Source organism: Curcuma longa, chromosome 19 (genome assembly GCF_044706935.1).
Source record: "Curcuma longa cultivar G26 ecotype Majalengka, Jawa Barat chromosome 19, ITB_CL_G26_1.1, whole genome shotgun sequence".
In the NCBI taxonomy this organism is placed as follows: domain Eukaryota; kingdom Viridiplantae; phylum Streptophyta; class Magnoliopsida; order Zingiberales; family Zingiberaceae; genus Curcuma; species Curcuma longa.
In genome coordinates this window covers 4,146,092-4,162,304 of record NC_133879.1, presented here as the reverse complement: position 1 = coordinate 4,162,304, position 16,213 = coordinate 4,146,092, and the positions used below count along the sequence as shown (strand labels likewise).

Genomic DNA, 16,213 nt, shown 5'->3' with positions numbered 1-16,213 from the left:
GCGTAAGGAAACTGCTACTTTTTCTGTTTCTCTTCCCGAATCGCATCCCTATCCCATTTTCGCCGCAGCGTTCCTTACTTCCTTTCCCTTCCCATCGGCATCGCTCCGTCGGCCTCGCTTCGTCGCTACTGCTCATTGTCGCTGATTGTTCTCTTCCTCCCATCCTCTTCGCTTCTTCGTTCCCTTCCCTCTCATCCGCCTCGCTCAGCCGTTCGTCGTCGCTGGTGAGTGGTCTTCTACTCTTCTACCTTGCTCAGTTGCTCCGTCGCTGGTTGTTCTCAGTGCTCTCCGCGCCGAATCTCATTCACCCTCCACTCGGCCACTCCAGCAATCCCCTAGAACTTTATCTGGTAAGATTTATTATTTTTGGTGCTAGGTTTATCATTTTTACTAGTTCTTAGTTATAGTATATGGTTTCTTCGTGATGTTTGGATTTGAGTTGTCATTCGTTGTGGATACTGGATATTGCTTATTTTAGGCCGTGAATTTGCGTTCTATAATGGCGATAACTTAATCGGCTAGTTACGCTTTTTTTCGATTCGCATGGTGGATCTTTGGTCTTTGGTCTTTGCTGTTGGTATTGCAGGATCTACTGGCTGCAATTTACCATGCATAAACGTGCTATTGATTGTGGGCGTTCAATTTTTTTGTTTGACTTTGCTTAATTTTTTAAGATCAGATTTAAATCAAAATGTACCTTCACAATTGATTATATTGATCACTTCAAAGCCAGCAAGGCTTAACATCACTAATTTTGTACTGATAAGTGTGGCCTGGTGGGATGTTGCTTCATTTCTCAAGGTTCTTCGTCAAGATTGTCTTAATACGATTTAAACCTATCTTCTTTTTCTCATACTATGCCTAAATAGATCCTCATTTTTTTTAAAGTGAAATAAGCACTATTGCTCTATTATAAGATGAGAAAAATCGATTTCTGTCATTTATTCATGCCCGTAGAAATTTCTACTTTCTGATTCTCAAAGAATGCACGTGAGTTAGTTTGCAGATATAGGTCATTGGCATATAAATAATGTTGCATTTTTTTGGTGTATAATTGATTTCTGGTCTTTTGCTGATTGCAGTTTTGACCGAGATTGGAAAAAGATAGAAGTGTTTGTGGGGTCAAAGACAGTGATCCAGGTAAGCTTCTGAATCACCTGCAACACGTTCAACAATGTATGCATATATTTGTATTCTCTACATGTCTATAATTGTATACAAAATTAAATTGTAAAAAATAAAATTTTTGAGTAAATAAGTTTTTTATTATTTTATTTTTTAGGCCCGTGGGCTGGCCCGCTTAACCCGCGACCCGCTTTAAATTGGGTTGGGTTGAAGAATTTGCAGCCCGCCGAAATGGTGGGTCGGCCCGCTCCGCCCCGCCGAATGTTGGGTTTTTGATGGGTTAGCCCGCAACGCACGGTGCGTTGGGTCTAAATGGACGACTAATCCGTGCGGATTTTGGATCCAGACGGACCGGACCGGTCTTAGCGGATTCAGATTGATTACGGATTAAGGAAAAAAATTTAATAAATAAAAAATTCAAAATAAATTGCAATTTAGAAGTCAAAACGGTAAAACCCTACGTGCGTCCCTATCCCGTTCCCATCAGCCTCGCCGCCGCAGCGCCTCCCCGTGAATCGCCTGCAGAGAAGAAACTGAGAGAACGGCTGATCTCCAAGCTCGAATCCCACCAGTCCGGGAGTCCCTGATCTCCAAACTCGAATCTCAGCAGTCCGGCGATCCTTGATCTTCAAGCTCGTATTTGAGGTGAATTTTTTTTTGCTTCCTTTCCTAGTTGCCGTTTATTTCCCTTCCTTTTTCTATGTTTGTGGTTTGCGCGGCCTTTTGCCACTTATCCTCAGCCCGTGTCCTGCATGATCTGTGCGCCGAACATGGCAAGACAAACTACCGTGCTTGTTGTTTCTTTCCCTGCCTATGCACACACAAACGCCACGCAGGACGTGTCTTCTGTTGCTTGATTATCAAGATTGAAAATTAGAATCCCTGCAACCAACCTTTTCCCCAGTGGCGAGCTAAACTTGTTTGCTTGTAGTGTTTGACCAATTGATTTGATGCTTGAAACTGTTGGCATTTTAAGTGTGAACTGTGAAGTCTGAATTTTTAAGTGTGAACTATGAAGTGAACTGTTGCCCGATATTGTTTTGTTTACTTTTTGTTTTTAGTTTAAAAACATATGTTGATTATTTCTACATTTCCTAGAATTCACTAGAAGTGTTGATGCAACATTCTCGATATGTTTGAACAAATTTGCTAGTGAATCATGATTGTTAAATAAATGATACGAGATCTATCATATAAAAAATTTAAGGTTGAGTTTTGAAAATTTGATTCTGCAAGTTGCTTGGTTCTTGAAAAATTCTAAATAAGATTTGAGAAATCATTTTCGCAAACTAGGCTATCATTCCAATCCTATTATGAAGGGAAGTATCTTTTCAGCAGCCTTATCTAGAATAAAACAAAATTTAGTCGATACAAACTTTGAATTGCAATAAATACTGGCAGCGTGAGTAGAACTTTCTATTGAAATTTTAAAAAAATCATTAGATCAAAAGGGGAACGTAAAAACAATGAAGGAAAATGACTAATATAGCAATTCCAGTATTGCTTTGGAAAAGGACCAATACAACAGTGCTTGTTTGTCAATTAAATCTGTTATGAGTTACTTGCTAAATGACTATACCATCATATATTTTAATGTGTGTTGTGGATTATGGATTATGATCAAATTAATGAATTATAGAGATTTTTTATTTTTTTTATTTTTATAGAGGTGGTTTTGCTGTGGGAGGATGAGCTTGAAGAGCCTGCTGAAGGCGGCGGCGCTGCAGGGGGTGACAGAGGCGCGTGTGAGGATCTTCGGTCATGTCCTGAACCCATTGGGGAAGCGGTCGCCCCACAAGATCCTCCGGAAAAAGCTCATCGGGGAAAAAGTTGCATCATGGTACCCCTACGACATCAAGAACGAAGACCCCCTCGTTCTTGCCCGCGAGGAGAAAGAGTATGTGCTGTCTTGTTTATCTCCCTTTTCAATTTGCTCTCTCATACCTGCTACGTGTTTGTCTGAATGCGTATTAAAAAAAATGTCTGCTCCTATTCTCTGAATTATGTGGATGGTTAATAGAAATGTTTTAGGGCTTATCTTGCTGTAACATGTCAGAAATTGCTTTCTTTGCTGAAACTGCTTTATTTTGAGTCGGTGCTGAAATTGTTTTATTTAGAGTCATCGTGGTGCATGTAAAAGTTCACTTCTTGGATCATTGATTCTGACTTGATATTTACTTTCTCGTTCTCTCGTGTGTTTTGATCTTGTTGACCTAGAGAAACAAATTAAATTGGTAAAACTCTGCGCATAGTTAAAAAAAAAAAGACACTGATATGAAACTGACATGATATGAATATGATGACATGATTATTATGAATCGACACATACTATATACTTTAGCTAACTAAAGGGGAGCGCAACGGTAAAGTTGTTATTGTGTGACCTAGATGTCATGGGTTTGAGTCTCGGAAATAGTCTCTTGTAAAGCAAGGTAAGGCTGCATACAATAGATCATTCTCCAGAATCCTACATTAGCAGGAGCTTCGTGCACCGGGCTACCCTAAACTTTAGCTAACTCAAAATCTTTTTTCAAATCATCTAATTTTGATACAAATGAGTCTACATGGTGATGACTTGCTAAGATAAAAATATCGTCACTAAAGAATTTGGCATGAGCAGTTTATGCTGTCTCTTTGTTGGATTTTTGCAGCTGACCTGCTCATCCACTTCACTTAGGAAACAATCAACTATCCTAGCATGCAAAATAGACATCAATTAAACCATCTAGTTATTCTCATCTCTCAACTGAGTCCTACACCAATAGTTTATAATCAAATATTTAGTGGTATTATAGCACTTTCCAAACATTTCCTTTTTAGCGTAAATATTATCAATTGTAAATTTTGCAGCTGCCAACATAAGTATCAATTTCTGTGGCAATAAGGTTTAGGTGTTGTTAGTGGTCCAAGTCTACACTACCAATTTGCTGTTTGGTTGTCTTTTCCCTTATTATCTTTATCATAGATACCTGTAAGTCCCCAAAAATGGTGGAAGTATAAATGATAAACTCAGGATGAATCAGTTTTAGACTTGATGATTTGGCCTAGATTTTACCTTGCTATTTGTGATATTCTTTTTACTAAACTACTGTGATATTGGATCCTTAAGTAAATTTATATGTTTGAGTAGTCACATCTACAAGCAAGGTAAACTTTGCAGCTGCAGCAAGGGAAGGCATTTGTCAAACTTGTTTTACGCTATATCTTCGAAACAAGTGCAACTTTATCATTTGTGTCTCCATTTCATTTCATCTGTTTTATTTGTTCTTTTTTTTACACTACAAAAATTTAGGCGTTTTGCGACGAAATTTGCGACGAATTAAAAAAAATTATCACAAAATTATTTTGTGATGAAATTGCAACGAAAATTTTTCATTGGTAATAGTTAATTGTCAAATTCTGCGATGAAAAAAATATAAATTCGTCGTCATTTTTGCGACGAATTCGATTTCCATTGCCAAACTCGTTGCAACTTTGTAATGAAAATTATTTTCATCGTAAAATTTAGTAATCGTTAATTTGTGATGAAAAATATTTTTTGTCGCAAGATTTGCGACGAAAATAGATTTTTATTGCCTATTAGGGACGAAAAATTATTTGTCGTAAATTTTTTACGAATGACATTCGTTGGAAATCGGTGACGAAAAATTTTTTCATCACAGATTTAGCGGCGAAAGCCTGTTTTCGTCGCCAAATCGACGGCAAAATAATTTTTCATTGCCAAATCGACGACGAAATAATTTTTCGTCGCCAAAGTTTCAATATACAATATTATTGCGATAATTTTGCAATGAAATTATATTCGTCGCAAAATATAAAATTTTTTCCCAACAATTGTCTGTTTCATTTTCCAACCATATTTACATAAACAAACCTTGTTTCATTCTCCAACTTTACATATAAACAATACTTAACAATAACATTCTAAAAAATCCTCAATCAATCCAACATATAACATCATCCAACACAATACTAATCCACATTTAACAATCCAACATCATTTAAAACAAAAAACAATCCAACATCATTCAACATATCTAATATCATTTTAAACAAACAAGTCATTCCAACATCATTCAAAATAAATAAACAATCCAACATCATTCAACATATCTAACATCATTCTAAACAAACAAGTCAACATAGTACAAGTTAAAGTCTCAAAACATCTTATATCAAAGTCTCAAAATGACAACCAAATATAAAAAATATCATCATCTTCGGCATCATCGTCCTCGACAGATACTTTCTGCTCTACTTTTTGATATGTCCATACTTCTTATTCTTTTCCTACATCAGAATAAGAGCAGGTTAGGTTCTTTGGATTTTACTCCGTACTAAATCTTTTGACCTGTTAATCTCAATGTTGGAGGTGTTCTTTCAATTTTATTTTTAGTGAATTCTTCTTTATTTTTTTTTTGAATTTATGATTTGGTAGTAAAAATTATCTATGACAATTAAAATAATTTGGCTTTTTTTATATTTCAATCTGAATGATTTTGATTTTTCTATACATATTAGACATCTTAAAATCTCAGCGGTACTCCATCTCGATAATATGTCATAAGTCTGAAAGTCATTTATCATCTAAAGAAGTGCAACCTTCATTACAAACATTTGATCAGTATGAACATCATATGTAGGAAAATCTTTATCTCGTAGTTGTTTCAGCTCTACAATCAGTGGTTACATATAAACATCTATTAACTTATTCGAATTTTGCGGGTCAGACACAATTAATGTTAAAAGCATATACGGTATTTTCATACACATCTCAGGTGGAAAATTATACGAAGTTAACATAATTGACCAATAAGAATAATTTTTTCCTGATTTGTCAAATGGAGCAAATCCATCAGTAAAGAAACATAATCTAATATTTTGAGTTTCCTTTGCAAATTCAAGATATGTTCTATTAAAATTTTTTCACACCTCTGCATCTGATGGATGACACATTAAATTCTCTTCTGTTTGATGATTTACATGTCAAGTCATGTGTTCAACAGTGACTTCTGATACGTAAAGTCTTTGTAACCTAAAAGTTAAAGACAAATAAAATAATTGACTATATGTTTTACATCACTATTAACTCCTGTTGGTTCTCTTGTACCTAGCTTGATTACAGAATTTACAAACATCTGCATCTTGATCTCCTCTCCAATATATCATAGTCATTTCTATAAACATCAATCCTTTCCGTTGGAAGATGTAATTTTTTCACAAGTTTTTTCATACTGTAAAAATTATTAGGTATTATGTGATCATGCGACAATATCTCTCCAATAACACAAAATCATTAAAATAATTTTCAGACACATTATGTTCTGTCTTGACATTCAACAGTCTTGTGGTGAAAGTTAATTTAGTATGACTGTCACAATCAGCTTACACAGGTTCATCTGTAGCACTCAACATTTCTTGAAATTTGAGATATGTCTCATTATTCATATTTTCATGAATACTTTGTTCTTCTACCCTCTCCAACGGTGATGTATAAGTAGTAAAGCATGTGTTCCTCTGTGGGAGGACAATTAGAATTTGCAAAATTCGGTTCAGGAAAGAAATTATGACCTCCTGCATCAACTACCTTGCTTTGATATAGATTTAATTAATTATAATAATTTTGATCACCATTAACTGAGTTTGTCGTCAGATATAAACGGTTCACCATGACATGTCCAATTATAGTAATTCGGGGTAAAATATTCGAGAACTTTATCAGACTATAAAAATTTATCATTATAGCATTTTTTGCACGAACATCTTATCCTCATCCATAAATTCAATATTAGTAGAAGCAAAATTCAAAATTTGTTCCAATCCAACAATAAACTCATCAGTTAAACCTCTATGTTCATATTTGTTCTTTTTATACATTCAATTCTTTTCTTTCTATATTTTTCTTGTTTTCAATTTATTAGCATATTAAATAAAACAACTATATATAAAAGCTAGTACTACCTTATTAACAACCATAACAAAATTCAATCATGTTAAATTTGTATAATAATAAGTAAAATTATACCTAAAGCAAGTGAACCAAAATCGAGTGTATCCAAATACTTTAAAACTCATGTAAAAATGAGACCTACACAAACAATATTACGAAGTTAACAATATAAAATATGTAAATTATATGTGTAATTGTATGTATTGACTGATAAATAACAAATGATTGATAGTTCAGGTGGGGTTGAAATGGTTGCAAGACCTGCCTCAGCGTCCGCGCGCAGATGACCTCAGTGGTCGTGCTCGGCTCACCTCAGTGCCCGCAGCCAAATCGTTCAGCAATCGCTCAATCGACCGACCAGCCACTCTCATCGGCCGGCCAATAGCCTTAGTGGTCAACTAGCCTCAACGACCGACCAGCTAGCCTCCTTGGGTAATCGGCCAACCGGCTAGTGGCCTCAGCAGCCGGCTAAGCTGACTAGCTAGTCTCAGCCCCAACCTCACCGTTGGTACCACCGCCGTCCCCCCAACCTCACCGTCGTCCACCCCCTTACCTCACCATTGGCCCACGCCCAACCTAATCGGCCGGCCCATCTCAGTGGTAGGTAGATCAGGCAAAACGGCATGCCGGCTGGCCTAAGTGGTCGTCGGCAGAGAGAGGGAAGAAGAGGGGAGGGGAAAAGAGAGAGCAGAGAAGAGCTTATCGAGTCGCGTCGTCACCTAGCTTGTCACCGTCATTGTCGTCGTCGCAGTCGTCGGAAACAAAGATTGGGGGGATTGGGATCACCGGATCGGGGAAAGAGGAGAAGGAGATTGAAAAATTAGGGATCACGGGGGGGGGGGGGGGGGGAAGGATTGTGCTTGGCTAACTAAATTAGAGTTCTTGGAGACGAATCCATATTCACCATCATTTTCGTCGCCAAATTGGCAACAAATTCGTTATTCATCGCCAATTTGCGATGACTTTTGCGACAAACAAAAATTTAGCGATGATTTTCGCAACAAAATTTATACATTGTTAATTCTGCAACTAAATTATTTTTGTCGTTAAATTCATTGCCAGTTAGCGATGAAATAAGAGTTTGCCGCAAATTCCGTCGTCGATTTGCGACGAAAAAATTTCATTGTTACAATTCGTTACTAATAAGTTGTATTTTTGTTAGTATTGCTATATGGTTGATTGATCGATATTTGTCAGTTCATTAGCATTTTGGTCATTAATGCAGTTATCAGTAGACAAAAAGGACATGTATGAGAATTACCTTTGGCTAGAAACAACTATTTTAATTAGAAAGAAAAGTTATGAACTCGAAAAAGTTTTGATATCCTGATCATTGAAAATTTTCACCTGGAAGAAGCCTCTGTGGATGAAGTTCTTCTCGATAATTGTCCCTGTATAAGCCTACTTGCATTATATATAGTTTCAAGCATATAGATGTTTTCAACTAAGACCATGTGCTATTTTCACGGCTTACCTTGACCAGTTCATTGACTAGACATAACCATGAATGAATGATAAACATACAGAACCTACAATTTTTTTGTCAATTCTTTAAACTTAATAGGTCGATCGAGCAAGTTTCTCTCCCGTATCTTCATGTGTTTGTCCAAAGCCACTACTAGCTTAGAATGTGGAGTAAATTGTCTCTATTTTTATTAATATATCTATGGTTATCTCTCTAGTTACTTTGCATACTGCATAGATTATTTACTCTTTGCCACTACCTCTTTCTTGTATCAGGCGATTGGCTAAGTTGGAGATGTTGAAGCGGCGAGGCAAGGGTCCTCCACCGAAGGGTCAAGGAAAGCGTGCTACTAAGCGCAAGAAATAAGTGGTCCTTTAGAGAAGCTTGTCATCCTTGCAGTTCTCTGATTCCAAATGAATGATGTGCTTTGTTCACATTAGGAGCTAGATTATTGTTCACTTCTACTTGTGCATACTTTATTCAACTATCTGTGCTGTCAAATTTGAAACTCATGCTGGACAGAGTAAGATAAACAGAAGGTGTATACTGTTTCGCGCTTGGAGACATCCTCTCAAACTTCCAAATCTTTGGAGGAGGTAAAAACAGATCACTTGCCAGTACACGACTATGGTTACCTCTCCGAGATGAACTTGACGGTCAGTGAAACCAATTAGTTTGAAGCAACTGGCTTTGCTTGTTACTTGAGAACTAAGCCCAAGCAGATTCAATGGTTAGGAAAGTCTATCAGCTTCGTAAATTGTGTTGTGGTGGCTCCTACATCATGAACAAAGACTCTCACCTTCATCCTATTAGGTTCATGGGTGTCACAAACACTAATATTTTCTATTCAGGAGGTTCCATAACAAGTAAGCATGAATTTGCGAAGAGACAAATGCCAATTAAAAGAAGGATTTGCTTGTTGAAAAGAAAAAGATTTTGAAGATGAGAAATGAGAATGGATGAAGTACTATCCTCTTGTCAACTTCCTATGAATTACTGTTGTTATCAGCTAAAATTGGTTAAAGCCAAATGGAGGGAGGTCAGTGTGAGAGTACTCAGAGAGCCATCTCTCAGTTCCTTCCAATCCATTAACCGATGTTCAATAACATAGGGAATGCCCTGAAATAAAAGGTATCTTAGCAACTCACTGGCAGGAAAACTTTGATGCTTCCTTGATAATACATTTCAATGATACCTGGTGAATATGATTTAGCATCTTTTCTCGTACAACTTCTAATGATATGGTTTTCATCATTTCTTCGGTCATAGTTGACAAAGAAATAAAAGAGAATTTTTAAAATATTGTATATATTATTTTATTAAGAGAATTATAATATATAGGCATCAAAAATTATCAAATTTCATAATTTTAGGATCTAATATAGGAAAAAAATATAACAATAATTACAACAAGAATATATACTATATTAATGAAAATCTTAGAGAGGTAATAGAAAAATATGTGACTGAAATCTATTATCTCCACGTGTCACATGTGGATTAAAGTTATGATGGACTGTCAGTCAAAGGAGTGTCAAGCAAGGCTTAGAGGTAAAGAGTTTAAACCTGTTGTAAAATCGAGCCTATTCAAACCAGATTGTAGATATGCCCTGATCTCGGACACCAACCTCTGTTCCATCTCGATCTCGGGCACCGACCTCTGATATACCTTTGTCTCGGGTATCAACCTCATCTCAACTTCGGATCCCAACCTTAGTCTCTTATTTGATCTCATGCACCAACCTCATCTCAGCCTTGGATCCTAACTTCGATCTTTACTTGGTCTCATACGTCGATCTCATCTCAATATCGGATCCCGACCTCGACTTCTATTTGGTCTCATACACCGACCTCTACTTGGTCTCATGCACCGACCTCTACTTTTGCACAAACTCCATTAACATCCATGCTGGTTTAAATGGCCTGGAAGCTGGGCAGACAGTTAATTTCCGCCGTAGTCTTAATTCATAATGTGAAGCAAATTGGCGGATCCATAAACCCGAAATATCAGCAGCCTCATGCAGCTATTCATCTCGTCCTTCCCTTACTGACTACTTCATTGGCGGCTCTGCTTTCATATAAAATCAGCTTGGCAATTGGTTGTGGTATTGTTTACAAAACATTTCCATGGCTTGGTGTTCTGATCAAGTTTATACAAAGATGCAAGTAGTTCTATTTGTATGCTAAGTATCCTTCAAAAGTCTCTGTTGGTGATACCTACACCTACTTTACATGGCAGCTCATGAGCTTGACTTACAATAAATATGTCATCCCTCACTCATTTCAAATCGGAGATTTCATTTGGAAGAAGTTGAAGCTTATGTGAGACGTTAGCAAGTTGGAGACATGCTGAGATGGACCTTACTGAGTCGCGCGCCTGTTCAACTGCGGGTCTTACTGTTTGGATGAACCCCAGAGAAAAGAGCTCAAGCAACCATGGAATATGACACATGTAAGGCATTCTCGGGTCTAGCTCCAGTCGCCTTGCAATAGGTTCTGACTTGTTAGGTCCGCGCAAATAATTTAGTTTTACAACAGACACAGAGTATCTAACCTCAAGCTCGTGACATAGTTTTATGACAGGCTCGGAGCATCGAGCCTAGAGCTCACGATCTAGCTTTATGACAGATAAGGAGCAATGAGCCCTGAGCTTGCGACATAGTCTTATGACAGGCACGGAGCACCGAGCTCTGAGTTCGCCACATAACCTTACAATAGGCACAAAACACCGAGCCCCGAGCTCAGACATAGCCTTACGATAGGCACAAAGCACTGAGTCCCAAGTTCGCGACATAGTTTTACAGCAGATATAGAGCACCGAGTCCCAAGCTCACGATATTGTCTTACGACAAGCACAGAGCACCAAGCACCGAGCCCCGAGCCCCGAGCTTGAGACAGCCTTATGACAGACACAGAGCATCGAGCTCCGAACTCGCGACATAGCCTTACGACGAGCACGGAGCATCGAGCTCCAAACTCGCGACATAGTCTTACAACGGGTATGGGGCACCGAGCCCTGAACTCGTGATATAGCCTCAAGACAGACACAACACTGAGTCCCGAGCTTGCGGCATAGCCCTACTACCTTACGACAGGTACGGAGCACCGAGTCTCGAGCTCGCGACATAGTCTTATGATAGACTCGACATAGCCTTACGAAAGACATAGAATACTAAGCCTCGAGTTGGCGACATAGTCTTATGACAAGCACGGAGCATCGAGTCTCAAGCTCGCGACATAATCTTACAACAAGCACGGAACATCGAGCTTGAGCTCATGATATAATCTTATGACAGGCACGGAGTACTGAATCTGAAGCTCACGACATATCCTTATGATAGGCACAGAGCATTGAGCTCCGAGCTCGCGACAGTCTAACGATAGACACGGAGCATCGAGTCTTGAACTCACGACATAGCCTTATGATAGGCACGGAGCACCGATCTCTAAACTCGTGACATAACCTAATGACAAGCACGGAGCATCGAGTCCCAAACTCGTGACATAACTTTATGATAAGCACGGAGCATAGAGCCTCGAACTCGCGACATAGCCTTGTGATAAGCACGGAGCACCGAGTCCCAAGCTCGTGACATAGCTTTACGACAAGTATAGAGCATCGAGCTTCGAGCTCGCGACATAGCCTTATGATAGGCATAGAGCACCGAGCCTTGAGCTCATGACATAGCTTTACGACAGGTATAGAGCATCGAGCTTCGAGCTTGCGACATAACCTTATGATAGGCATATAGCACCGAGGCTCGAGCTCGTGATATAGGCTTATGACAAGCTCGAAGCATAAAGTCCTGAGCTCGTAATATAGCCTTACGACAGAGACAGAGCCTCGAGCTCCAAGCTCACGACATAGCCTTACGATAGGCATCAAGCACTGAGACTCGAGCTTATGACAAAGCCTTACGGCAGGCATAGAGAATCTAGCCCCGAGCTCGCGACATAGTCTTACGACAGACACAGAGCACCGAGTTTGCGACATAGCCTTACGACAGACACGGAGCATCGAGCCTCGAGCTCGCGGCATAGCCTTACGACAGGCACGGAACACCGAGCATCGAGTTCACGACATAGCCTTATAACAGGCATGGAGCACCGAGGCTCGAGCTCGAGACATAGCCTTACGACAGACACGGACATCAAACCCTGCGCTCGCGACATAGCCTTATAACAGGCACGGAGCATCGAGCTCTGACAAGCTCGCCACAAAGCCTTATGACCAGCACGAAGCACTGAGCATCGACCATCGAGCATCGAGCCCCGAGTTCGAGACACAACCTTACGATATACATAGAGCATCGAGCTCTCGACATAGTCTTACGACAGACACAGAGTATCGAGCACCGAGCTCGAGACATAACCTTACGACAGACACAAAGCGCCGAGTCTCGAGCTCGCGACATAATCTTATGACAAGCACGGAGCACCAAACCCCAAACTTGCTACATAGCCTTATAATAGACACAAAGCCCCAAGCCCTGAGTTTACGGCATAACATTACGACAGGCATGGAGCACTGAACCCTGATCTCACAACATAGCCTTACGATAGCCACGAAGCATCAAGCTCTGAGCTCGCGATATAGCCTTACGATAGACGTGATATAGCCTTACGATAGACACGAAACACCGAGTCTCAAGTTCGCGACATAGTCTTATGACAGACACGGAGCACCGAGTCTCAAGTCTTGACATAGTCTTACAATAGGCATGGAGCACTGAATCCCGAGCTCACGATATAGTCTTACAATAGGAATGGAGCATCGAGCCTCGAGCTTGCGATATAGCTTTACGACAAGCATGAAGTACCAAGTCCCGAGCTCTTGACATAACCTTACAACAAGCACGGAGCAACGAGCTCTAAGTTTGGGACATAGCCTTATGATAGGCACGGAGCATGGAGCCTTGAGCTCACGACATAGCCTTATGACAGGCACGGAGCACCGAGTCTCGAGCTTGTGAGATAGCCTTATGATAGGCACGGAGCACCGAGCTCCAAACTCATGACATAGCCTTATGATATTCACAGAGCACTAAGCCTCGAGCTTGCGACATAGCCTTATGATAGGCATGGAGCACCAAGCATCGAGCCCCGAACTTATGACAAAGCCTTACGACAAACACGGAGTATCGAGCCTCAAGCTCACGATATAACCTTATGACAGACACGGAGCGCCGAGCTCCAAGCTCGCAACATAAACTTACGACAAGCATGGAGCACCGAGTCTCGAGTTTGCGAAATAACATTATGATAGACATAGAGCCCCGAGCCCCGAGCCCCGAGCTCGCAACATAGACTTACGATAGACACGAAGCATCTAGCCTCGAGCTCATAGCATAGGCTTACGACAAGCATGGATCATCGAGCCCCAAGCTCGTGACATAGCCTTATGACAGGCATGAAGCACTGAGCCCCAAGCTCGAGACATAGCCTTATGACAAACACGGAGTATCAAGCCCCGAGCTCGTGACATAGCCTTATGATAAGCACAGAACACCAAGTCCCGAGCTCGCAGCACAACCTTACGACAGGCACGGAGCACTAAGCTCCAAGTTCACAACATAACCTTATGGCATACAAGGAGCACCGAGCCCCGAACTCAATATATAGTCTTATGACAGACACAGAGCACCAAGCCCCAAGCTTGTGATCCTGCTATGGCAACTTCATCTATATGTGGCAGAGCAATGACACCTCATCAAAGTATCCCAACGATAACTCAATATAGTCCAGTCAGTTGAACTACGCCTTTTTCAACTAGACTAATTGAGGATGCTTGTGATGTAGTGAAAATCAAGCCCCGAGCTTGCGACATAACCTTATGACAAGCACATAATACCGAGTCCCAAGCTCACAGCATAACCTTATGACAGGCACGAAGTACTAAGCTCCGAGTTCACTGTTAGTGTCAGCTCTTAGTGCCAATCATGAGATGATTGGATTAGACTCGAGTTCGACTCAAGTCAAGATGATCAGGACTCGAGTTGGACTCGAGTTAGAGTCGAGTTAGACTTATGGGTCAAGACTCAAGTTGGACTCGAGTTAGACTCGAGTTAGACTCATGGATCAAGACTCGAGTTGGGCTCATGGAATACCAAGAGTCATGACCTTTTATATTCCATGGATGAATATAAAAGGGGATGAAGAGACTTTTGAGATGCTAGATGAACACTTGATCATCTTCTTCTTCCTCTCCACCTCTCCTTGGCCGAAACCCACCTTGTGGCTAGCACCATAATTTCGGTTTCTCCTCTTCTTGTGTTTGTGTGAATACCATGGAGGCGCGAACATATTGATCACGCTTGATCCGCCAACCGTCGTAGGCAAGAGTTGCTGTCGGGATTGCGAAGGGCTCGCATCGAAGGTAAACTCAATCATGTAGATAATCAATAAAAATGAGTATGATTTTTCACATGGATCTCTAGAGGGATCCTATTTTCCACTGCATTATATGCGATTTAATCGGGTTTTTGCGCATATAGATCCCTACATTCATGACATAACCTCACGGCAGACAAGGAGCACCGAGCCTCGAACTCGATATATAGCCTTATCATAGACACGGAGCACCAAGCCCCAAGCTCGCGATCCTACTATGACAACTTCATCTATATGTGGCGGAGCAATGACACCTCATCAAAGTATCCCAACGATAACTCAACATAGTCCAGTTAGTTGGACTATGCCTCTTTCGACTAGACTAATTGAGGTTGCTTGTGATGTGGTGAAAATCTATTACCTCTACGTGTCACACGGGGGTTAAAGTCATGATGAGCTGTCAGTCAAAGGAGTGCCAAGCAAGACCAGAGATAAGGTGTTTAAACCTAGTGCGAACCTGGGCTTATTCAAACCAGATCATAGGTATGCCCTAGTTCGGGCACAAACCTCTGCTCCATCTCGATCTCGGACATAAGCCTTGGATACACCTTTATCTCGAGTGTCGACCTCATCTCAACCTCAGATCTCAACCTCGGTCTCTAGTTGGTCTCTTGCACCGACCTCATCTCAGCCTCGGATCCCGACCTAAATCTCTACTTGGTCTTATGCGTCGACCTCATCTCAGCCTCGAATCTCAACCTTGATCTCTACTTGGTCTCATGACTTGACCTCATCTCAGCCTCGGGTTCTAACCTCGACCTCTATTTGGTATCATGCACCGACCTCATCTTAGCCTCGGATTTCTTCCTCTACATCTACTTGGTCTCATGCGCCAATCTCATGCCAGCTTGGGGTCCCTCATCTCAGTTTTGGATCATTTGTCATCCGCTTCTAGGTTATCCTATAAAGTCGATTCGTTTGTAAGATCATGAAACCTTAAGATTGTTTCCCCTAAAAAATAAGAAAATATCCTAGAAAACACGAACAATTGAAACATGTATATTGGAGTATACTATAAACGGTAGCACATATTCATAATATATTTTAAACGAATGTTGATCTTTTGGAGATTGTATACATTGATAACTTTATAAAAGGATGCTCATATCCATGGGCACAGGTATGCACACACAATCCTAATTTCTCTAAGTCATTAATCTCCGTCCTTTCATAAATCTTTAACTTTAGTATCGAAGTAGCTTGTCGAGACCAGAAATCCGAAATCATTCTAACTCTCTCTCTTAAGATGCTTTTCAGGTTCTTTCATCCTTTCTGATGACTAT

General features: G+C 40.3%; 1 protein-coding gene across 1 annotated transcript; it reads left to right on the top strand.

Annotated features, from left to right (window-relative positions):
* Positions 1-1,676: 1,676 nt before the first annotated feature.
* Positions 1,677-9,126, top strand: LOC141812639 (uncharacterized). Its single transcript, XM_074700652.1, has 3 exons — positions 1,677-1,770; positions 2,793-3,022; positions 8,816-9,126. Exons 2-3 carry the CDS (start codon positions 2,814-2,816, stop codon positions 8,904-8,906), a joined length of 300 nt encoding a protein of 99 aa, XP_074556753.1. The 5' UTR covers positions 1,677-1,770; positions 2,793-2,813; the 3' UTR covers positions 8,907-9,126.
* The last annotated feature ends 7,087 nt before the right edge of the window (positions 9,127-16,213 follow it).